This window comes from Sitophilus oryzae, unplaced genomic scaffold (assembly GCF_002938485.1).
Source record: "Sitophilus oryzae breed Bouriz unplaced genomic scaffold, Soryzae_2.0 scaffold_1185_pilon_pilon, whole genome shotgun sequence".
Classification (NCBI taxonomy): domain Eukaryota; kingdom Metazoa; phylum Arthropoda; class Insecta; order Coleoptera; family Curculionidae; genus Sitophilus; species Sitophilus oryzae.
In genome coordinates, this window is record NW_022145821.1 from 245,499 (window position 1) to 270,803 (window position 25,305).

At 31.6% G+C, this 25,305-nt stretch overlaps 1 protein-coding gene across 4 annotated transcripts in view; it reads right to left on the reverse strand.

Annotated features, from left to right (window-relative positions):
• The window catches only part of LOC115891564 (hemicentin-1), a 602,580-nt gene that overhangs the window by 22,446 nt on the left and 554,829 nt on the right, over window positions 1-25,305 (reverse strand). Inside the window, exon 21 of one of the 4 annotated variants that reach the window (XM_030912053.1) lies at window positions 3,242-3,331. The exons of the other annotated variants lie outside the window; for them this stretch is intronic. Coding sequence (XP_030767913.1) covers window positions 3,242-3,331 — 90 coding nt within the window. The remainder of the gene's footprint in view (window positions 1-3,241; window positions 3,332-25,305) is intronic. 4 annotated transcript variants of the gene reach the window in all.

Below are 25,305 nucleotides of genomic sequence, written 5' to 3' on the forward strand. Positions count from 1 at the left end.
CTAATGATGGGGTAGGGCCCCGAAACCGTTAGTGAGAGCAGGTTGATCCACATTATTTCGAACACAGCGTGGAATTAATTTCTATATTAGCAGTTCAAGGCAAGAAACTCTTATATAATTTTATATCGAAATATTGATATTACATAAAATATACATTGATATACACTCAGATGCAAAAAAAACGGAACGGAAAATTTTTTCGTCAAGTTTAGAGTGTTTTTAGGAATTTTATAGCATACTGTATATAAAAATTTATCAACTTTAATCAATAAACTCAGTTTTTAATAAACTTCAGCATTTGGCTTATTATACAGGGTTAATTGAATGGGTGCTTTTTACCCTAACTTTAAAACACCCTGTGCAATAATTTCGTGAGTAACTTTTCCTAAAAGATTACTTGTCGATCAGAACCATGTCTCCTGAGCATTTTGTTTTTTGATTCATGTCAACACATACCTTGGTTAATTTTTAAGAGCGAAATGAACTTACCATCAACAATTTCCAATTTTTTCAACACTATCATTAATTTTTTAATATCACGAGGTGGCTTTGGTGACTATTGTCGTAATGCCATATCGACACTGATTAAGCGGCCGATACATTATCAAACAAATTGCGCAACAATGCGATGCGCAACGTTGCGTTGCACAACTACATCAGCGGCCCATACATTATCAAATAAATTTCGCAACAAAGTGATGCGCAACGATGCGTTGCACAACTGCATCACCCATACACTTGGTAGAATTTTGATCAAACTTTTTTTAAAAGTTGTGCATTGTTCGAGAAACAATCATGTCCTCAATTACCATTACGTAAACTATTATCGTATGTGCCCTAGATAATGTCGATGTTACCAGAAAACGAAAAAGAAAACAAAGAATTTGGATGAAAGAACTAAAATATTGCACAACGAAGCGCAAAAAATTACGTCAACCGTTGCACAAAAGAATTCAAACATTCTTGAAACTTATCAAACAATTACGCAACGCATCAAGCAGGGCTATACATTGGCAATTTGTTGCGCAACAGCCTGTGTTGCGCAATTTGTTTGATAATGTATGGCCGCTTTAGAACTCTATATTAAAATATAAAAAAACTGTTATAAAGTAACGATACAGGCTTGGTTTTAATAAATATTAGTTACACTAACTGAACTAAGGATATTAAAAAAAATAACTGTAATAACTAAGTGTACATAAAAATAGTTGATGATGATTTTTGAACCTTTTTTGTAACATTTACTAACTTTTGGTTTTTGGGTTTTTAGGTTCTATCTGTTAATTAAAACAAATTAGTTACTTTTGACGTTTTGCCAATTTATTTTTAGCATCTTCAGAAATATTTATTTGAATTATTTCAATTGTAAATTGGCGAAACGTCAAAAGTATTTAATTTGTTTTAATTAAAATATAGAACCTAAAAACTCAAAAATCAAAAGTTACTAAATATAAGTGCACAAAAAAACTTGTAAAAAAGACTCTAATTCTTTGTATTATCTACCCGGCTGCTATAACTGTCTGCAAATGTCGGTTCATACTGTTAATGAGGATGCAAATATATTTATTATGATTTCCCATTCTTCTTCAAGACCGACCAACCGAATATTCATAATTTCGGCCATCTTCAATCGTACACAACAACAGTCACCAAAGCCACCTCATCATTATGAAGAATAACATCAAAAACTAACGATAATTGAAGAAATTGCAAAATGTTTGTGGCAAGTTCATTTTGCTCTTAAAAAATAATCAAGGCATATACAGGGTTGTTCACCACATACGACACGGAGTATTGTAGCTAAACGATTAGATTTTTACAAATTGTAAGTTTTGGGTTCGTTGAAGGACTATTAGAGCTACAATTTAAAAATATTTTTACAAGATACAGAGTGTCCCAAATAAATAAAAAATATCAAAGTTGTATTTTTTTAAAAGGAACACCCTATATATTATTACATTTTTAGTTTCTACGATTAAAATAAAGGTAAATTTGATTAAGGTTTATTATACTTAAACCTTACCGTTTTTGAAATATTTTCAATTTTGTGAATAAATAAAAAATATCAAAGTTGTATTTTCTTAAATGGAAAGTTAATCACTCTGTATAAGGGAGTAAAGTTTTTATTATTGCAACACAATAACTGATCAATAAATAAACTTCAGTAAATATTTAGTATTAAAAACTTTGATACCCTCGGAAAAATGAAGCCTTAAAATGTATACTGCAATTTCACAAAATTGAAAATATTTCAAAAACGGTAAGGTTTAAGTGTAATAAACAATACTAATATATAATAATCAAATTTACCTTTCTTTTAATCGTAGAAACTAAAAATGTAATAATATATAGGGTGTTCCATTTAAAATAATACAACTTTAATATTTTTTATTTATTTGGGACACTCTGTATCTTGTAAAAATATTTTTAAATTGTAGCTCTAATAGTCCTTCAACGAACCCAAAACTTACAATTTGTAAAAATCTAGTCGTTTAGCTACAATACTACGTGTCGTATGTGGTGAACAACCCTGTATTGGCATGAGCCAAAAAACAATTCAGGAGACATGGTTCTGACCGAAAAATAACGTTTTAGGAAAACGTACTCACGAAATTATTACACAGGGTGTTTTAAAGATAAGGTAAAAACAATTCTCCGATTAACCTTGTATAATAAGTAAAATACTAAAATTTATAATAATGGAATAAAATCTTTGGGAATCATTGTAGTTGGAGCAGCATATTTTGAGATATTCATTAATAAAATCATCTATAAGAACAGTTGTTTATAAATTAATTTAATTTATAGTATATTATTATTCTTATATGTCATGTTTGTCTTTTAAAGTTCATAAACTCCTTTTGTTTGACTGCTAGAATTGAAAATTAACCAGTTTCATAGTTTAAACTCATTTTTTCATGAGATATTGCGGATATATTTACAATTTTTTAAATCAAACTTATACTTTAAGGGATAGACTAATTAGAATAAAAATAAGGTAAATCATTAAAGTTATTATTAAAAAATATATTTTGTTTCGTAATTTTCAAGAATTTATAATTTTGGTTGTTAACCTTTTTGTAGTAGCATCTACGTGTAACATATTTTATGTTTGGGTCACTTTATATTAAACTAAATTAAAATTATATAAATTTTAAATAAATAGAAAATTGAATTTTTTATAATCTTATTATGTAATTATGTTTAAAAATATTAAAACTAAGATATAAAAAATACTCACCATCGCCAGGCTTTTTCCTTTTTCGCGGGTTCACCTGATCCATTCTGGTTAACATTGGTGGTGAAGACTCGATTTTTTTAAAAGTCACAACTATAAGAAAACATGCAAAAAATCACAATAAAAATATGCATTCCAGTAACTCACAGATAAAAATTGACAAGAAATTTGTAAATGTTACCTTCTATTGTCAATACCCAATATTTTCAGTTTCAGGAGTAAATTGTTCGAGATCGCTTAATATGAAATTTTATACCACCATTGTTAAATAGTATTATTTCTGGTTGATTTATTAATAAAAATATAAATTTTATAAAATAGTTTAGGTCTCTACTTCAATTCTTGCGATTCTTTAATCTACTTCTATATTCTTTATAATATAGAATTAGATACAGGTTTTTGAAATGTAAGGTTTTTCACATATTTAACATTTTCAAAATGTAGAATAAATTTAAAATTTTAATAAACAGCTGTAGAGTCTGATTTCTCTAGAGCATGAGATGCAGTCAGTTTCCATTGTACTTTAAAGACCCGAAAAGTTATACCGGGTGCGTCTCAAAAGTGGCTCACCCCTATAACTTTTTTATTTTTTCAGATAAAAAAACGAGATTTAATATGTTAATATATAACATAAATTAGGATTGTTTGACGTATTTAATAATTATTTTTGGTCACTTCCTGGTTCACCGGAAATGACTACAACATTTGATTTTTAAATGGCATCCTAGAATTTGTTTCTGAGCAAATACGTTAAAAGTTGACAAATTATATGTCATTGGCTTCAGAGTGTCATTTTCTATCGAATAAAGTAAAAAAATACCGAGGGTGCCATTTAAAAATCAAAAGTTGTAGTAATTTTCGGTGAACCAGGAAGTGACCGAAAAAAATTGAATACGTCAATCAATCCTAATTTATGTCATATACTAACAAATCAAATCTGGATTTTTTATCTGAAAAAATAAAATAAATTATAGGGACGACCCACGTTTGAGACGTACCCGGTATAGGGTGAGACTAAATTAATATTGAACATTGGTCACTTTTTAAAGCAAGTTATTCTCTTATTTTATGTGTATCATGATATCAATGAATAATTTATGTCTCAAAATACTATTAAGGTTGCCTACATCTCAGGCAAAGACTTTTCTAGATATTTTTATGATTTGAGAGTGAGTAGATTCAAATTTTGACAGATTTGACGGATATGGTGCAATATTTAAACTTCAGAAACTAAATCCACATATCAATTACATATCATTAGTATTTTCTTCGTATTATTCGATCTCCTCTGCCCATACATTACCTCCACTAGCTCCAGCCTTTAACCCTAGAGGCGTTCTATCGCTTCCAATCCCCAATGCTTCCTTAAACTGTTTCAACCTAGCGTAGACTTTGCTCCTTCTCCTGCGATACTTCAAATACGCATTCGATTTGACAGAAGTCACTTTGTGACTACCTGCCATTGAATTCAGTTGACTGATGCTCACGTTATTCATTTTGCTAACGTGCACCAGTACACCCGGTTTCAAAGGCCACTTGGATTGATCGAGAGGAGAATGGCCTTCAGGTCTGTGTCGATGGCAACGGACAGAATAACAAACACAAAAAATACAGCGACAAGCGAAAGCAAGCGGGGTCCAAAGTGAGCGAAAATAAAACATGAAAAAAAAAAGAAATTGAAATTAGAAATTATATTAATTTAAGAAAAAAATATCGATATACACAATAAACTGATCTGTTTATCAAAATTTCGTTATTGAACAACAATCATGTAATTTTGAATTAAGTTTATAACTACCATACGATCGAAAAAAAACGGCGTCAAAGATTGCTGGAGAATGACAATCGATGATAATTTTGGCAAGGTCAACCTCTAGACGTCATTACATGGCACTGACGTCTCTTCATTTTTAATGGCGCTAACTACCAGTTGACCCTAAGAAGGTAGTTTAAAATTCGAGAATAATTATTTGGGAATTGATTTGTGTGTCTGCAAACATTCTATCATTTTTCAATCTTTCTACAGGGTGAGTTTCCTACGATATTCTTTATGGGTATCTCGGAAACTACAGGAGATAGAGAGTCGGTTAAATGGGGAAAGAACTGCAGTTTTGTGGGGTCATAAATATGCACTCTTCAGATTTTTGAAAAGTTCATGTCTTACTAGATATTTCGAAAAAAAAAACAAATTTTGGCAATATTAAAAATTGTCCCTAATTCCATTATAATTTATTTTAGACAAAAAGTATTCAGATAAAAATTCTAGATTGGGTTAGGTTTGTTTTTTTCCGATTTCCGATTGTCCGATTTTCTCTAAAGCCTGTCATTTTTGACATATGACACAAACATATGTTTTTTTTTTAAATAGAAGCCATAGTTGGCAATGACTGGCCAATGTTGGCCATTTTGAAAGTCATGTTGAAACCAACCTCTATTAATGCGCGAGTAGGTATCTAAATTTGACTTTTCTAGCATGTCTTGAAAACCGTTCTCTAAAAAACGTAAGTAACGTTCACCGGTCAACGTATCCTCGAAACTGTATGGCCAAGAAAAGTTGAACCAATAATCTTATACATGCTTTTCTTCATTTGAACAATTCGTATTTACAATTTTTGCTTATTTTAATTTACACAGTTTAGATGTGACACTTTCAACTTGTTTCCATGGCTTGAAATTAATCAAGAAAGATAAGAATTGGCTATAACTCCAACTAGCTAAAAACATATTATAGCTTATATCGCTGAAAAGCTTAAAAAATGGCGCTTTTTATAAGGTCATGGCCAACTATGGTTTCCACTTGAAAAAACATGTTTGTGTCATACGTCAAAAATGACAGGCTTTAGAAAAAATCGGAGAATACAAACTCATAAGGGATGTGATTATCCACAAATTTTATATGAAAACTTTTTGTCTAAAATAGATTATAATGGAATTAGGGACACTTTCAAATAGCCAAAATTAGTTTTTCGTAATATCTAGTAAGCCGTAAACTCTTTCAAAAATCTGAAAGGTGCATATTTATGACCCCACAAAACTGCAATTCTTTCCCCATTTAACCGACTCACTATCTCCAGTAGTTTCCGGTTTCCGAGATACTCATAGAGAAAATCATAGGAAACTCACCCTGTATAATACTGTTCGTTTTTTACAAGTTTTATGTACATTTTCAGTAAATGCCGTCTAGAGATTGACTAAAACTAAAATCACCATCAATTATTTTTTTCGATCATACGCTATTAGTATCTAAAATGTTTTCGCATTTGAGTTAAAGGTACCTAGTATAATTCTAGAAAAAATTAACAATAATTCTTAAACAATTATTTTTCACATAACCTCTCTATTAAGAGTTTTTTAGGCTCTAGTTTAGATATAAATTTGAGAGTTTTAGAGTTAGGATATATCTAGGTTCACTTTTTTTTTATAAAATATTTGGCATTTCTGGATTAACTGAAACCACCTGTATAGCATTTTAAATACACACTTACAGGGTTATGTATGCTATTTGACGCTAAGTGTTGTGGCTAAATGATTAGATTATTCAAAATTATACAAGTTGGAGTTATTAAAGGACTAGTAGAACTATAATTTAAAATTATTTTCAAAAGGTACAGTGTGTCCCAAATAAATAGAAATATTTATTAAAGTTGTATTTTGTAATGGAAAACCCTGTATATTATTGTATTTTTAGTTTCTATGATTAATATAAAGGTAAATTTGAGAAAATAAGCCTTCAAATACAAAGTTTTGGTAAAAACTTGAATTTTTGATATAAGTTACCTTGAAAGATCTAAAAACGAATTGTGAAAGATTTTTTTTTAATTCACCCCCGAGAAGGAGCGAAATAAATAAATAAAATTATTTTTTCGAAATTTCGGATAAACGGTCAGAACTAGAAAAAAAAGTTCAAATAAACGTAGAGCGTCAAATTTTACATAAAAATGGTCTCTATACTTTTTTTGCTCAAATCAAAATTCTGTCACAGTAAGTCATATCAAAAATTCAAGTTTTTACAAAAACTTCGTATTTGAAGGCCTACCTATTTTCTTGGATTATTATTTGACATGCTTTGTAAATATCTTCCATTTTTACCAATAAAAAGTAAAAAAAAAATTGAAAAGGTAAACTAAATTTTCTTTACAATTTCAACATTATAACAATGGTCAAATGTAAAAACAATTACAATCTAATTTGTTTTTAATAACGATGCGAAGGACAAAAACGTTATTTCGATCATACAAAACAAACAAATATGGGAAGTAAGCCTATAGTATTTATTTGTTTAGGATCCGGGAAAGAACAACATGAGCTCCGGTGCTTTTAGTAAAATTCCATATTTACTCAGAAAAAATTATACACCGCCCGATATTCTCTCATTTTTCATCCCCTGTTTTGTTAAACAAAGAGCATTTGATTTCCTGGCTTTTTTTACCTACTTTTGTTTTAATAGTTGATAAGCTCGAAACGCTTCGTTCTTTTCAATTTTTCTTTCTATAAAAGTTGCAATCAGGATGTTTTTAGACTAATAGGTATACGGTTTGTTGAAGTGTGGTATTTGTCAGCTGATTTCAATTTTGATTAAATTGGCATTGATATTTAAATTTTGGATGCTTACTATTTTTCAAACGTCACAAAAGTGTTAAATTTTGCGACGTGATTGACAATATGAAAAAATCATTTTAACGCCTAAGCATAAAAGTAAGGCACTTTTACGCCTAAGCATAAGAGTACGATAATGGGGCGGGAAAGTGAAATAGCAAATAGCGGTTCCACCGTTTCCACGGAAATGTCAAATAAAATAGTTCCAGCCCTAGCCACTAGATGGTAGTGCAATTAATTTTTAGGTTAAGAAGTTGCTACTAGTTATTGCCAGATGGCGTCAAATCAGACTTTTTTTTGTAGTTTCCATAGTTTCCAACGGCCATTGTCATATTATTGTCAAATTCTCAAAAAATATTGTCGTTGTCATAGCATAATATTAATCATAATATTATCAAATAAATGATTATTAAAACGTTTTTCAAACTATAATTGGTTATATGTGTTTTAATTAGACAATTCCTTTTGTTTGTGGCCCTAAAAATATAATGTAAGTCTTTTATTTTTGCCATCATTTAAGTAGGTACCTATTTATATTTACTCCGTTTACAAAACTTTGGGCGTATTACGTTGGTCTTGTTTTATTATAATAAACGATGTTTAAATATTTGACTTATAAATAAGAACTTTAAATAATAAATAATATTTCACATGTTTGGCTTTAATTTTATTTAATAATTGTATAAATTATACTGCTAAATCTTATTTTTTACACATCACAACAATACTTGTTATTAGTATTGTTGAATTTGTGCAAAAAATAAGATTTAATAATGAAATTTAATTATTTTAGAGTAAAATTCAACAAATACGCTCATTTAAAAAGCCCGCGCTTCGATCCATTTAAGACAAGCCCTACTCAATAGATGGTGCCACTTCTGTAGGACCATTTTACAGTATGGCAGAGTCCATTCTTTTTCTAGGTAGGTATATTCTTTGGATAATATATTATTAAACTGACGAAGTGTCAAATTCAACGAGCCGTAACCATAGTTTCTCGATATATAATTACATACAATGTATGACTTTCACAAAACATCCCCCTTTAGAGCTTTTTCTTTAATGGCCATAAACGAGAGTAAAAGACCAACCGCCCGAACAAACACTAGAGGCGGCACCGGTCATCAAATGGTGTAAAAATTGCGAAAATTTAATCATCTAATTTTGACACAAGGGGTCGCGCTTAACTTTTTAAATTTTAATTCAGTTTTCATTGTTTTCAAACTACATTATTAGGTTTTGTTGTATTTTGTGAATGTATACAGGTTTTATAAAGTTGCATCATATTAATTTAAATTATATTGCATACATATTTAAAATTAAAATATTATGACATATATGTCAGTTGCCGTCTAAAATGTCATCAGGCCCTAGACACTCCATAGTAATTTTATGGGACTACAAATTTAGTTTCTTCCGTATCGCCAGACAGCGCAAAAGACATGAAAGTACAGGTTTCTAATTTATATACGAAGATGACATGACGCTTCTATATTTACTATCATCTATGGTCTAGTTTTGATCTAGTTGTCAAAATGTTGGTGATCCATAAAATTATTTTCAAATCATTTTTAAATAATTATTAATTCAGATATTCCTGATTTGCCGGAAAGTTCGGTGATTTGTGTTTATAGTTTGTGCTTTTATTAGTTTGTGCATTTTAATTACGGTCGATCACCATTTTCGTGTTAGATACTAAACTTTTTTATTAAAGACATTTTTTTAAACATTTTAGGAATAATATATTTATGAACAAGTAGTATTCGACCCAAACACGATTATGAGGTTTTTTGCACGATTTTTTTTTGGAAAATTTGGAATTTAAAAAAAATTGGAATTTTTTTTAATTTTTAGATTAAAAACACATTTTGTTTGTAATATGGCAACATAGGTAGTAGATTAAATTTACAAGAAAGAAAATCCAATGATTCTCAAAATTCAGTCCGACCCTGCTGCGTCGATCCGTTCTGTAAATACGGGGTATCCGTAAAGGGTAAGGGGAAAAACGAAATTCTCTATATACGAGCAATTCATCGGCGCGCTATAAATAGTTTAACTAACCATTACTTACTTGTACAACAATTTCCATAATACCTAATCAGTTTTATTTTTTTCAACGTTTTTCCACGTAAATGATACATATAATTTTTATAAAAATTAAAAAAATAAGGAGAAAAGTAATAAAAATTTAATAAAATCACGCACTGTTTTTCAAGCTCGGTCTACTATAAACCGTTATATGAAAATTAGGAGATAAGCATGGAAGGATTCTACCATATCTTCTAAGAATTATAAGTTTAAATTTTAAATTATTTTCATATTCATTCAGTCCAAAATGCTGCTAGTTCAGTTCTTTAAAAATTTATTCGTTTTTGAACTTGTATGTTTTGCTTCTAGACCGAAGATATTCTAAATATATGGTTATAAATATCATATTTTTTAAATTTAATTGATTATTTCTAAATCTGTTTGGGTAATATTCAATTCCATTTTCAAAATTCCAAACAATAAAGGTTGCTATCTCCAGAAGTATATTTTTATTTCTTATTTCTGCAAGACGAATATCTGCTATCTCCCTATTGTGTCTGAAAAAAATTATGTAACACGAAATATTGAGTTTTATTGTTCCCCAGCAAATAAAATTCTCATCTCTTTATCATATTAACGCACGAAAATACTTCCTACATGCACAGATTATACAGATTATAATCTTTTTTTTTCTTTATTGTTTTTCGTGGTTCCAATTTTCGGAATCGGGCACTAGTTAGGTGACTAGTTTGCGTACATAGCACGCCCACTTATGGCCTCTAAAATTGTGCACAGCGCCTGACCGGCACAGTTATTAGAGAGATATCGGAAAACCGAATAGCGTCATCCAGTATTTACGCGTACCTTGTCATGGTTACGATATGCGCGAGTCAACGCAACACCCGCTAATAACGTTACCGCCTGACGTAATTTGCAGATCAATTACACCAAGCGCTCTTTCTAAATAACCTCTGATAACGTTTAAAAATTGCTTAAATGGGCTTGTACGGGTATTTGACAACCGGAGCCGGCCGGCGGCCGGCGATGTCTTTTATTTTAGGTTATGTTTGAATTGTTTTGAATTATATTACGCCTCGTCTTGTAATTAAGACATGTAGTACTCCCTCAGACGTACATACCACACGCTGCGCGGTTCCAAAAATCCAAAATCTTCAACCCTGGAACTACCTGCTGTTTGCCCTATATCCTCATTCTTTCGCAGCGTGTCGTACCATACGCTTGGACCGCGTCCGTTACGTTATCCCCGTTTTAGGGGTCGCTAGTGCGTGGTTCGTTGTGCTTAAATTGTGTACCTGTGTTTCAATCCCTAAAAATGCCTAAAAACACTAACATTTTGGAGATTCGTAAACAAGGAGTTTACTATAAATGTCGAATAATCTTCAAAGCAGACCCCCGCCGCGCACCTGCGTCGCGTTGGGACTCTAGAGGGAAACAGAAAGTGCAACCGCCGAATTCATCTACCAGGTAGTAATTAATAATAATTATAATGATAATATCATTATATTGCAACCAAAATGCATGTTAACAAAGGTAGAGCGGAACAAGAAGTTCTTTACATATGTATTTTTGATTCAATCGCATCTCTTAGACAATTTATTTTTTCTGAAAATAATGTACTATGTAAAAGTACTATCTACATATATAAAATGCTAATGTTTATCTGTGTATGTCGTCTCTATTGAAGTAACGACTTGCTCTAGAAAGTTGTTTCTTATACTAAAAGATAGCTAATTGGCTCTTCTTAAAACTGTCGTCGCCGGATTCTTTGTTTTTTGTTTGATTAAACAAAAGATAAAAAGATAAAAAGTATTTTTCTCCTGATGTCGCTTGTCGTGGCGGATGCGCCAGGCTTCAACTAGTAATATAATAAATTTGTATATAAAAGTAATATACTATCAAGAACATTAATATGGGAAAATAAAATAAGCAGTCAGTTAAGCTGCTTACATAGATCAATTTACATATAAACTTTACACACTTAGGTAAGGCCTGTTCATCAGATCATGATGACTTTGTGGCCGCCGTCCGATCAGGACGATTTTCTGAAGACTGAACGTGGATGGCCTCCTTACAATCAAATTCAAGGCGATCATGATGCCTTGTTTATACCCGATTAGGGTTCTGCTTATCTGTACAGGTTGCAGATAAGCGTTTGCATAGGATGCAAACAAGCGTGTCGACACGAACAAGAGGACTATTCTACAGCGACACCATCCCTTGTTAAGTGATAACAATGGTTGATGAGTTGCTTACACCCGATCAGGGTGCCGCTTATCTGCATATAATGTATACACATGTGTATACTGAACGTCAATGACGTTCTTCATTAAGTGGTAATGGTGCATCAGATGATGATGATTTTCTACACCCGTCGTCCTATCAGGACGATTCCACAGCCATGGCCTCCTTAGATCAAATCATGATGCCCGTCTGATGCCTGGTTTATACCCGATTAGGGTTCTGCTTATCTGTACAGGTTGCAGATAAGCGTTTGCATATGATGCAAACAAGCGGGGTGACACGAACAAGGACTATTCTACAGCGACACCATCCCTTGTTAAGTAATAACAATGGTTGATGAGTTGCTTACCCCCGATCAGGGTGCCGCTTATCTGCATATGATGTATACAAGTGTGTATACTGAACGTCAATGACGTTCTTCATAGATCAAGATGGTCTTTTGACACCCGTCGTCCTATCAGGACGATTCTACAGCGACACCATCCCTTGTTAAGTAATAACAATGGTTGATGAGTTGCTTACACCCGATCAGGGTGCCGCTTATCTGCAGATGATGGATACAAGTGTGTATACTGAACGTCAATGACGTTCTTCATAGATCAAGATGATCTTTTGACACCCGTCGTCCTATCAGGACGATTCTACAGCCATGGCCTCCTTGCATCAAATGATGATGCCTTGATTATGCCCGAGCAGGGTTCTGCTTATCTGCACATGTTGCAGATAAGCGTTTGCATATGATGCAAACAAGCGGGTCGACACGAACAAGAGGACTAACAACAGAGCCGGAGCTGAAAGCCACAAGGACAATGGACTCAAGATCAGCGTTAAATAATCAGGTATGCCAAACTGCCAGCAGACTTCAACACTTTTTTACCGAATGGGCTTTAATAGCTCAAGATAAACATGTTTTATCTTGGTCAAAAGATGTTAAAATACCATCTTAGAAAGAAAGGAAACAGAATTCAATATAAATATACTAGAAAGTATATAAATATACTATAAATGGTCTATCTCAGATTAAATAATATTCAAATTTGTATCAGTCAACTTTTAAATCTAGGATATATAAATTTAGTACAGTCCTGTATAGAAAAATTTCTCTCACCAATAATTTTTACACAAAAACTAGACGGGTCGCACAGATTTATCTTAAACCTTAAGAAACCTAAATAAACACATATCGAATTACCACTTCAAAATCTAATAGCATAAGAGGGTACCAAGCCGATATCACCAAAACGTTTTATTTATGGACCTTGGACTTAAAGAACCCCTATTCCTGGTATCGGTTCATAAAGTATTTAGGAAATATTTACAGGTTTCAAGGAAAAATTTATGAATTTAAGTACATACATTTTGCATTCAGTTGTGAGCTATATATTTTTACAAGATAATTGAAGCCAGTACTTAAATACTCAAGGAATAAGGGTTTTCTCTTTGGTGCTGTATTTGGACGATTTCAAAGTTTAATTATTTTATTAATTTTTGACATTTCTGATAAAATTTTTCGAAAAGCTTACTCATTTAGCTTGGGTTTATTTATGATTCTCCAAATATTACTATTAGATTACCAAAAAAAAAAAACTTTTCCTTTAGTAGGTATGCTATGTGAGTTTAATTAGTGGATTAAAAATATTAATAATAATTATTTGAATTACTTACCATCAAAAATAAAAAATATTTTCAAATGCATCACAAACTAGTTGGAGAAGTATTGTTAGGGGAAAGCTCGCAGGGTTTATAGAAAATGCAACAAAACCAAACAAAACATTATATAAGAAAAATAATATTATCGAGATAGACGGAGAGCCCAGAAAATTAAAAATTAGAAAGGAGAGGGAAATAATTGACGATTCCTTTTCAAAGATTGTAGAGACACTTAAAAGATCAGACATTGACCTTTTCATAACTAGAAAAAACAAGAAATGCAAAAGTTCGTTTCATGGTTAAGAAACCTGGAGAGCCTGGTTGTAGTGCCCCTACTTTCTTTTCGGGGGAATGCATTTTCTTCCCTCACATATTTCCTTAACCTACAAGGCCTACATCAAATTAAGAAAGATAGAGCATATAGAGCGTATTTAATCCCTTACTCATTAGCGAACCATTTTTAAATCTAATCAGTCTGCTTCTTTCATTCGATAATAAAAAAAAATATATATATATATTTTCTGGCTTGATAGAAAGTATTTTTCATTTTCTAACTTTGTGTTTTGTAGGGGGGACATCTTGCGGCCCCCTTAATTCATTTAGAACTGATATTGCTCAGATTAGTATAATGGATACAGAGAGTGGTTATAGAATAAGAAGGTTTTTTAAAGGAATATCTAACCTACGCCCATGATAGATCCAAATACAGTACCACATGAGACCCAATCGTGATTCTAAAAGACGTTAAGTTGTTTCCAAATATTTTTTCATTAAAAGAGATTACTCTAAATTCGTAGTTCTACTGGCTTTGGCTACTGGACAGAGAGTTCAGATCTTGACAAAATTTTTAAATACTGCAATATTTTAATACACACTCAAAGCTTAGTGCGGAATTCATAACTCTTAAAAAATCTTATAGAAACACCAGGACCACTTTGGCTAGGACGGATTCACCTAGTAGAGGGATTAAAGTTTTTCTTGCTAAAGGTGGACTGGATATATCTATATTTACTGCCCACTGCACTAGACATGTGTCAACTTCTGCTGCTACAGTGAGCGCCGTAAGCATACAATAAGTATTTAAGGCGTAAGTATTGATATAATCAGATTAGCAGCAGTTTGGGGTGAAAAATCTAAGACTTTTGCCAATTTTTACCAAATGCTGTTGATTAAAAACTTTTTACATTCCCAAGCAGCATTAGGTGCCTTCACTACTCAGTAGGTACCTGTAATTAAGTATTATATGCAAGTAATTAGCTACCTAAACTATCATATATCAGTTATTATCAGTTATATTCATATTCCTATGGGAAAAAAAAATATATATGTAAATAAATAAGGGAATAAGAGTTCTTAAGTTATATCATATAGAAATCTTATGAGGGAGAAGAGGAGTACCTAATTTAATAATTCAGTTAGTAATAAAGTTAAATAGGGAAGGGTATCCGTAATAGCTATAATTTTCATATAAAAATTGCTAGAAGATACAAAAAAAAAGAAATAGTATTAAATTTAACTATAGATCGCCGTCACTCTAATTTTATGTGGATTATTTATTTTAGTTTTTTCTTCTCGCATCCTTTATTATGAATAATTTTATTATTTCAAGAGTAAAATCATTATACATAATTGGTGCATTTTCTTTAAACATCTACATGTCTTAATTACAAGACGAGGCGTAATATAATTAGAAGATCAAACGAACTTACCTTAGGAAGTGAAGTTCGATCTTAATTATATGAAGCCTCGTCGAAGTAATTAAGGTCCCACCCAAATATAAATCTAAATTCCCAAAACCCTAAAATTGCACCAATTACGTATACTAGGCTTTAAAAAGAATGAGGATATAGGGCAAACAGCAGGTAGTTCCAGGGTTGAAGATTTTGGATTTTTGGAACCGCGCAGCGTGTGGTATGTACGTCTGAGGGAGTACTACATGTCTTAATTACTTCGACGAGGCTTCATATAATTAAGATCGAACTTCACTTCCTAAGGTAAGTTCGTTTGATCTTCTAATTATTGCTATAGTTTTATTAGGTAATTTGATATTTAAGTAGCTGGGATTAGTTTTAATTAAATAAATATGGCCCAAAATATGGATTCCACCTCTACCTGTCTTAGCTTTACAGCAGATGACGACATAGCCCTTCTAAGAGAATTTGTTGCTTGTTGCCCTAAACCCACTGGCAGACGTTGAACAATAAAGCACTGGAAATAAGCACTTTAGCCCTTTAGTTTTAAAATACCTAGTAAACAAAAATTTCAAAGTTTTAAATTCAAAGTTACGTTAAGTTTAAATAGCGGACGCGACGCGATCAGAATTCTTTCCGATCCGATAACTATAAATGAAGAGGGTTAATACCACCTCACGTAAAGGAAATAACACCTGGCCTTATTAACGTCCATGCACGCTATTCGGTTTAGCGATATCTCTCTATTACGCTGTTTATTGTTATTTTACGCGAGTTTATTTTTGCGCACAGGAAATTTGACTCGTTTGCACATCGTCATAAAAACAATTTTCGTACCACGAATTAGGGACAAGATTTTTATCTGTATACTTATAGGATACCTAATCTGTGCTACATGTGTACATATTTTTTTGTACCGTTTTTTTGCTCTCCTCTAAAATTAGAAATAATGGAGTTATCAGTTTACCACGCTTCACCGACGATATATTACTTTACAATTAAAAAAAAGTAAATCTAAAAAATATATTAAAAATATATAGAGGCATTAAGTGAAATTTTTAGTATGCGAACAAAAACGAGAGGCGCTTTATTATTTACCTTTATTTCTTAACATGACAGATGAAGTTCTAAAGGGGGATGTTTTGTGATGACTTTTAAATATTTTTATATTATTTGGAACGTTTGAAATTGTTTAAAAAATTATTTTGTAGCATTTGAAAAAAATAGCATGTTCTGTTCGGAGTAAATATTTCTTTTTGTGCATCGACTGTATGTCAAACGTACAGCCTCGCCACAGAAAGTGTCTTTTTTACTCCTAATAAAACAATATACTATTTATGGTCACAATTAAATAGGGTGAGTCTTAAATAAGTGCAAATATTTTTAGGGATAGTATATATTTTAACATAGGTAGTAGATTAAATTTGCAAGAATGAAAACCCAGAAAAGATCCAGTGGTTTTCAAAATTTAAGCCAAAAATATATATTTTTAAAATTTTCAAAGTAAAATAATTCGGTTATTTTGGACTTATTTGAAAAAACGGCAAAGAGAAAACATGTTTCTGTTATCGAGATCCAACAGCCCTGAAAATATGTTCACTTATTTTAGACTGACCCTGTATGACAATATCAGTAATAATTCTATAATATAATCATTACTTTATCTGTGACACTCTACATAATTTCATTTTTAATTTATGTGATGGATATTAAAGTTATATTAGGTTTCTTTGAATAAAAATACGAGGGATAGAGTCTAATATTATTTATACATTCACGCATTCCAGGCGGAATTGACATCATAACACCCCATTTTTGACAGTCTTGTTTGACGTTTCAATTCATTTTGAGTGCGGATGTGTTGGATTGAAATTTATTATAATAAATATAATTATACAGGGTGGCCATTACACCACAGTCGCCTCGGTTGATTATACGAAAACGGAAAGATTTAAAGATCTATACCAAAGTTATATTTTTCTTATTCTCTTTAATAAAATTTAAAGACAATTCCATTGTTAAAAAGTTCTCGTAATGCCTTACTTAGGCATCTAATTTTACATTTTCAAAAAATTAATAATAAATACACCATTGACTTCGTAACATTCACTTTTCAGCCCGTTTTTCCTTTAATTTTTAATTAGTCGGAAATGTTTCGTGCTTTTCAATTTTTTTTTCTCCAATAAAAATTGTAATAAAGATGTTTTTTCTCTCTCTGGGAAGAATTTTTTATCGGTATTTTGTGCCCTATAGAATTGCGAGTTTAGCCGGAACCGACATCGAGTATATATTATTTACGAATCGATAATAAGAGCGAGGGGAAATACATAAAGAAAAAAAAAAGTTTTGCCTTACCTTTCTACATTCTACCTTTTTAAAATTTTAAAGGTACATTCATAGAGCTCTGTAAAATAAAATTGCGTACTTTTTCGATCAAATATAAATTTTAACGTCTACTTTGCGCGTAGTCCTTTGATAAATAAACTCCAGTTCTGAAAGAAATTTTAAGGGGGACCTAAACATCTTGTTATTTTCCTTCTCTTTTTGTTTCGTAATTTTTTTCTATTGCTTAAAGTTTAGAGAAGAATATAATTTATAAGTCGCTAATATCACTGTCACTAGGCCAGATTAATTTTTTATTTCAGTAGTGAGTGCCCTGCATAACTACAAAATAAATTGAGATATAAAAGTCACACCATAGATTTTTTTAAATCAGTATTATTTAGAGATTTTTGAAACCACGTCGTTTATTAACTACTAACAAAGTCAGCACCCTATAGGGTGTCCGAAATTCGAGCCTCATAATTGGGATCTAGGGAACTAGATGAGATACGAGGTGAGTTAAATGGACACAAAATTGCGCAATTTGATGTTTATAAAAAGTCCTGGGTATTTCTAAAAAATAAAGAATGAGACAGTATAGAACTCGGTATAGAATAAAGAATGAAGAGGTATAGACATTTTTTACAATTGCCGCTGATCAAAAGCCACCTTATAAGTTTAAAAATTTCCAAGACTTCCGAAGATTTTTGGAAAAAGGTTTCATACAGGTTTTTTTCACAATATTTTGAAGTAATCACTTGTCACTAAAATTTTAAAACTTCCTGTTATGCGTTCTAATTCTACCAACTTATTTCTTTGTAAAATAAAATAAACTACTTTGAAATGAAAACGACAGACACATCTATTACGGTCAAGGATTTTTTTTGTTGGACAGACTAAAGGTCTCGATAAAAGAAACATATTATAGAGATATGTTACTTTGAAAATTAAAAAAAAAATATTTTTCCCATAAATTTTGAGAACCGCTGGATCTTTTCTGGGTTTTCTTTCATGTAAATTTAATCTACTACCTACGGTAATCGCAAAATAATTTCCGATGCGCGTGATTAACTTTGAGTGACAAGCGATGGCGACAGCGCTGCCAGGTATGGATTTATAAGATACATCTTAACATCTTAATGTAAAATTGGGAAACAACATATTTATACACTCACCGGCAAAAAAACCGGCCACTAAAAACTAGTCCCAATTTCAAAGTTGGGTTTCTCGCGAACCACTCATTAGATTTTGATGATTTTTTTTTAAATTGTAAATTAATTCCTTCTTAACGGATGCTACGACACCAATTTTTATTCCGAATTTATTTTGAGCATATACAGGGCACAACAATAAGACGAAGTTTTTTGCCCAAACTTTGTAACACCCTGTAGGGTGCAGCAGCTGTAGTAGCTATTGCTAAAATCAAATCACATTGTAGCCTCATCTTTTCTGAGCGTTTTGTTTTTTTTAATCACGACATTATCTCTTTTTGTATTGGAGATCCGCTGCTTTAAAACAAACGCCTCGAAAAAAGCTTTAAAATCAAATCAAACATCAGAACGTAGACGTAAACTAACTAAAACATGAAAATAAAAAAAAAGTAAAGAAATTTTAAGGGAGTAATATCTAGTGTCCACTCGCCTGGTGAAATTTCCCGTTTCTATATACCGATTCCAGGCATCCTGGACTGTTATTCGAAATATACCCAGGATATTGGATTATGTCTCCAGTTGACTTCGGCCATCCCCAATTAAAGCCACAATACGAGCAACCTGCGTTACAGATAATGGCATTTTCTAATTTGACAACCGTTTTTCTCATATTGCAAATACTCATAAGTCCGTTTTCGCCTATGCCGCCTTGATTATTTACACATAAAACTTTCTGCCTGCAAAACATTTTTCCGAGACGTTCGTTTTAAAACAGCATATCTCCAATACAGAAAGAGATAATGTGGTGATTAAAAAAACAAAATGCTCACAAAAGTTTAGGCTACAATGTGATTTAATTTAGCAATAGCTACTACCACAGCTGTACCCTACAGGGTGTTACGAAGTTCGAGCAAAAAACTTTGTCTTATTGTTGTGCCCTGTATATGCTCAAAATAAATTCGGAATAAAAAATTCTTACGTAGCATCCGTTAAAAAGGAATTAATTTACAATTTAAAAGAAAAATCATCAAAATCTAATGAGTGGTTCGCGAGAAATCCAACTTTGAAATTGGGTCTAGTTTTTAGTGGCAGGTTTTTTTTGCAGGTGAGTTTATTATCATTTTTTAAATAATTTTACGTTGTATTTTTAATTTAATAATTAATATTTTAGTAATTAATGTATTTATTGACAGTAGTCACTAACACTCACAGTAGCAATATATTTAAATTTAAGGTAACAGCTATTCGCTACAAATCAAAATAAGAAATAACTTTAAAAGTGGTATAATGTGCTTACCAATCAAACTTACTTCTCTGACTGTAATCAAAGGTAATAAAGGACATTTATTTGTACATTCTCGTTCAAAATAGTTTATCAGGAAAGCTACAAGCTCTTTGCTTCGACTGTTTAAATGCTTCAGCATCTTTGCCACACACAATTTCAAGAAATGCAATATAAAAACTCGGAAGTTTAGTTCTTAAAATAAGCGTTAGTACGTTAAAGTACAACTTAAAAAAAAGACTATGAAAATTGGCAAAAAACGAGAATTACTCCCAAAGATTTAACAACAACACGATATTATACAAAATAGTGACTGACATTACACAAGTAGCATTTTCAAGACTTGCGACCATATGTTTACTAAACACAACGTTGGATTAGTTACAAAAAATAGTTAGCTCCCTACCTTAGGTATTCAAATAAATTTAAACGTTTTTATAACGTTGTGCCGACGTTGGACTAGTACTACAGCAAAGTAGAAGCTTCTGCGACGTCGAATAAACGTTGTCTTCTAACCTTTTTTGCTTAAGTGATCTTTAGGTGATTCGGACAACGTAGTTACAACGTTAGACAATATAGAGTTTTCCGACGTCAGTTTCAGGACCTATTCCAACGTTATGCAAACGTCGTCTGTTTTACTAATTCCAACGTTGTTTAGATTTCCTTATTCTTACGTTGGTAGGACGTCGAGTCACTACCTTTTTGCAACTGTATTGAACCATAACCTTAAATCTTAAATTTTCACTTCACTGTTCTGTTCAGTCAGACAGTTCAGTGCTGTTTTTGTTTTTATAAAAAAAAAATAATTAAAATGGGACATAAGAAAGGTACATATAAAACTAAATTTAAATATACATCGACATATATTACCGATAGTTTATCCACTCCCTCGTTTATTTAGATTATAGAGGGCGGCACAAGCTAGACTCTAGGATGACTAAATTAGGCAATCTTGCGACTAGTACACTACCTGTTAAGACCGAACTGCGACTTTATTAGTCCAGTATGCGACTACTCGAACTACTCCATCTTAATCTCCAAAACAACAAAGTGAAAGCCGCCATGTTGTTAAATAAGAAAATGTTTCGTTCCTAAAATAGCAATTCCTGCTTTTTGAATACATTAACTTGAAATATTTGACCCTAAAAAACACGCGGAAACAATTTTTTCGACTGCGAATAAATTATTCTCATTTTACTAAAAAAAAATTCAAGAAAATTTTTAAAACTTTAATTTTAAGGCCCATTAGTATTTTTCAAAGTAGAAACAATACATTTATCAATAAAGTTGTTTGCGTTTAATTTTTTTGCCTTGGGTAACGAGTTACAGAGTCGGTTAAAGTGTTTCAATAATTATGATCTTCAAATATCCTCCACACTTAAATACTTTTGTTTTGTTTTCCTTCACTGCCATCTGACATATGTCTCTAACTAAATCATAAAAATAATATTTTTACTATAATTATCCCAATTTAGGACAAAACGCGACTTAGACGCCATATTAGTTTTGTATTTCTGTGAATTAGGATTTTAAACAACGTTGGCAGTTTGTACTAAATTAGGCTTCTAGCCAACGTCGGTATCCAACGTCGTTTCAACCCAAGGATCATTCTCCAAACTAGTGCAGACTAGGGTTGGCACGAGGTTGTGCCGACGTTGTGCCCCGACGTTTGGTCGCGTGACACAACGTTATCCCGACGTCCAAATACTGCTTGGGTATGATAATTGTTAAATAACAAACAACATCGTTGCTGATCGCGGCGCAATGTCACTAACATGGTGGCAATAAAAATCACTTTAAACTAATTTTTGCAGCTTTAATCTAAATAAAATATCTGTTACAATTATTTGCTCTATGATGTAAAATGAGAAGCTGCTCAGTATCTTAAATTATACAACAAATTTAAACATTTTTGACAAAATTTCATTTAGTCAGGGTTACAGGTTGTATATAATTCAATTTCGATATGATTGATGACGTATATCGGAAAATGTTTTGCGATTACCGTACGTTGCCATATATTATGAAGATATTTTGTTTTTTAAATAAAAATTTAAAAAAATTCCAAGAAATTTTTCAAAAAAGTCCAAATTTAAAAAAAAACATATTACGAAAAAAACTCATAGACGTGTTTCTGGGGTCAAAATATACCCGTAAAAATATTTGCACTTATTTAAGACTCACCCTGTATAATTACTTACAAGGTATTATTTTTTATATTATTTACGACGTTTGACATGGTTTGAAATTGTTTAAAAATATATTTGTGACTTGAAAAAAAATAGCTGTTTTAAAAAAATGTTCTATTCGGAGTGAAAATGTACTTGTTGTGACTGGCTTGTAACGTCAAACGTACGGCCTTGCTACGAAAAGTATCATTTTTACTCCTAATGAAACAATACCTATACTATTATGTTTAATTTCTATCATAAATTGTTCCCGAACTACACCCGAATGTATACGAGGATCAACCTTTATATTATACTTATATTTTTATATACCTTTATATACTTTTTATAGAATATAAAACATTTTTCGGTTGTACTCTTTTTCTATACTAAATTCAAAAGATATAAGTAACTCATAATGCGAAAACATATGATGCTCCTTTAGTAATGTATCCATAAAATAAATTTTTAATTTTTTTTTAAACTAAATATAGAGTATTTAACGTACTAAAACGAAATAACGAAAATAACCGAAATTTAAATAAAATAAAGCTAGGTAGTGTGCGAAGGGGACAATTTGCGCGCACACGGCATGCATTCGAAGCTCAAAACCACCCAAAACGAGTTGATTATAAAGTTGAATTGCAGCTCTATAACAGTCTCATGCGGCATGCTCTACATTAACATTAAGCTCAGAATTATGTGTTAGACCAACTCTTGCTTTAACTCTAATAAACCGTTTTCGGTCGGCGAGTTTTAGTTTAGCCGGGTCAATTTTCATCGGGCCAAAGTGTTTTAAAGCAGCGCCGGATCGTTAGAGAGAAGTTTTGCCGCGGACTGTGCTTAAAATAACTGTTCTTTATGGTCGTTTCGTCTAAATACTTTGATACGCTTTTGTGTGGACCTTTATCTCGATGTAACATATTGTGCGAACTTTGAAAATTGAGAGTTATTCATTCGAGTTGTGCTGTGAATTTGTCTGTTCGTTTGATATGATGTGGTTTATTTTTTTTAGAAATTTGGTTTATTCTAAAAATTTTAAATATACAAGGTGTCAAATTCGACTCTTACCAATGGAATCTAGGAAGCGGTAAGAGACGAGGTGGCCTGATAGTGAGTCCAATGGCAATCCATTTAGTGAACTTATCTTTGTTCTTTTCGGAAATATGGCGGAAAAACTAAAATTTCGATTTTAGTTTTTATTTTTTTACGAATTTATTTTGACAGTTAAAAAACAACAAAACATTTTCAAAGAAATTGTTAGCTTAATCCCAAGGTTATTAAATTAAACAGGTTGCCTCGTAACTTGGTTTCTTGTAGACGTGTCTGTTTAAAAAAAAGTAAAGTGTTCTTGAATACCTAGTTGAATTTAAATATTTTAAATAGTTTTTTTCTTTATTCTTTGTATTTTATTGCTTCCGACGACGGAAAGAGATAAACTTTCCGAAACGTGAAGCATTTTTTTCTTTGTTAGGCAAATATTTATTACTGTAAACATAACTTCTGACAAGCAGTGTCCGGTTAGGTTTAACGCAGGAGTGTTTATAAAAAATAACTATTTTATTTTGTAGATTTTTCTTGCAGTGCGGTGGCGAAATACCCATAAAGGATTTTTTTGGAGAACTTGATATTAGTCACCATATTATTACATTTCGACTAGGTTTCGATATTTTTCAACGTCCCCCTAGCTGACGTAATCGCGCCAACTAGTGTGATTGGTCCGAAGTTACGAGGCAACTTGTTTAATATAATTACCTGGGATTTATCCTTTGGGGATGTCAAAAATCACTTAAAAGATTTCGTTTTTCTGGAACCATCAACTTTGTTTTTTTTAAATAGAGACCTGCATTTTTTATTATATTTTTCACAAGCTTATGACGTCCCAAATGCAATGATGTATCGTACTTACCCAAAAAAAAAACGTTATAAAAACGTTTAAAACTTTTTTTTAACGTTATTTAACTAACTAAAGTGACTCGTATACCCATCTCTCTTAAACACATTGCCTCTTAGGAGAATATTTTTCGTTTGGGCAAATGTGCTATATCACTGTTTTTGCGAGGCCACAAGCTTCTAAAAAATGAGATAAAAATCTCATATTAAAAAACTCCGTATTTAAAAAAAAAGTTGATGATGGTTTCAGAAAAACGAAACGTCGTAAGTGATTTTTCGCACCACCAAAGGATGAAGCTAAAATAGTTTCTTTGAGAATATCTTTAAAGAATTTTTCTGTCAAACCATTGAAAAAAAAATTGTTGGTTCAAAATAAACTCGTAAAAATAGAAAAAAATCACCGGAAATTTCAGTTTTTTCGCCATAAATCCGAAAGTGACAATGATAAGTTCAATTACTAAACGGATAACCATTGGGTTCATTAACAGGTGTAACTTTGCCTTAGTTTAACACTACTAAAAATAATTATTGCATATTTGAAAAAAAAGCAAAGTAATGAGAGTCCTTCGGGATAATTTTAGTTTTGAATTTCCTTTCACGGTATCCAAACTAATTAAAAAGGTAATCCAGAGAATTCAAGGTGTCTTTCACAAATTAATATATTTTTTAAAAGTAAGCGATAATTGTTTAGAGCTATATGATTTATTAATTATACCGGCTATAACTTTTTTTATTTTTTTAGATAATTCTAATTTCTTCTGTATACCGGGTGCGTCACACAAGTGGCTTTATTCAATTGTTTTTGGTCACTTCCTGTTTCACCGAAAATGACCAAACCAAACCAAACTTTTGATTTTTAAAAGGCCGGTATTTTTTATGGAATTTCTTTAATCGATGGAAAAAGACACTCTGAATAGAATGACATATCATATTTAAACTTTAGACATTTTAGCTTAAAAATCGTATTTTAAATTTCAATCTAGTGAGCCATAGCTGACTTAAAAACACTAATTTTTAATCAAGC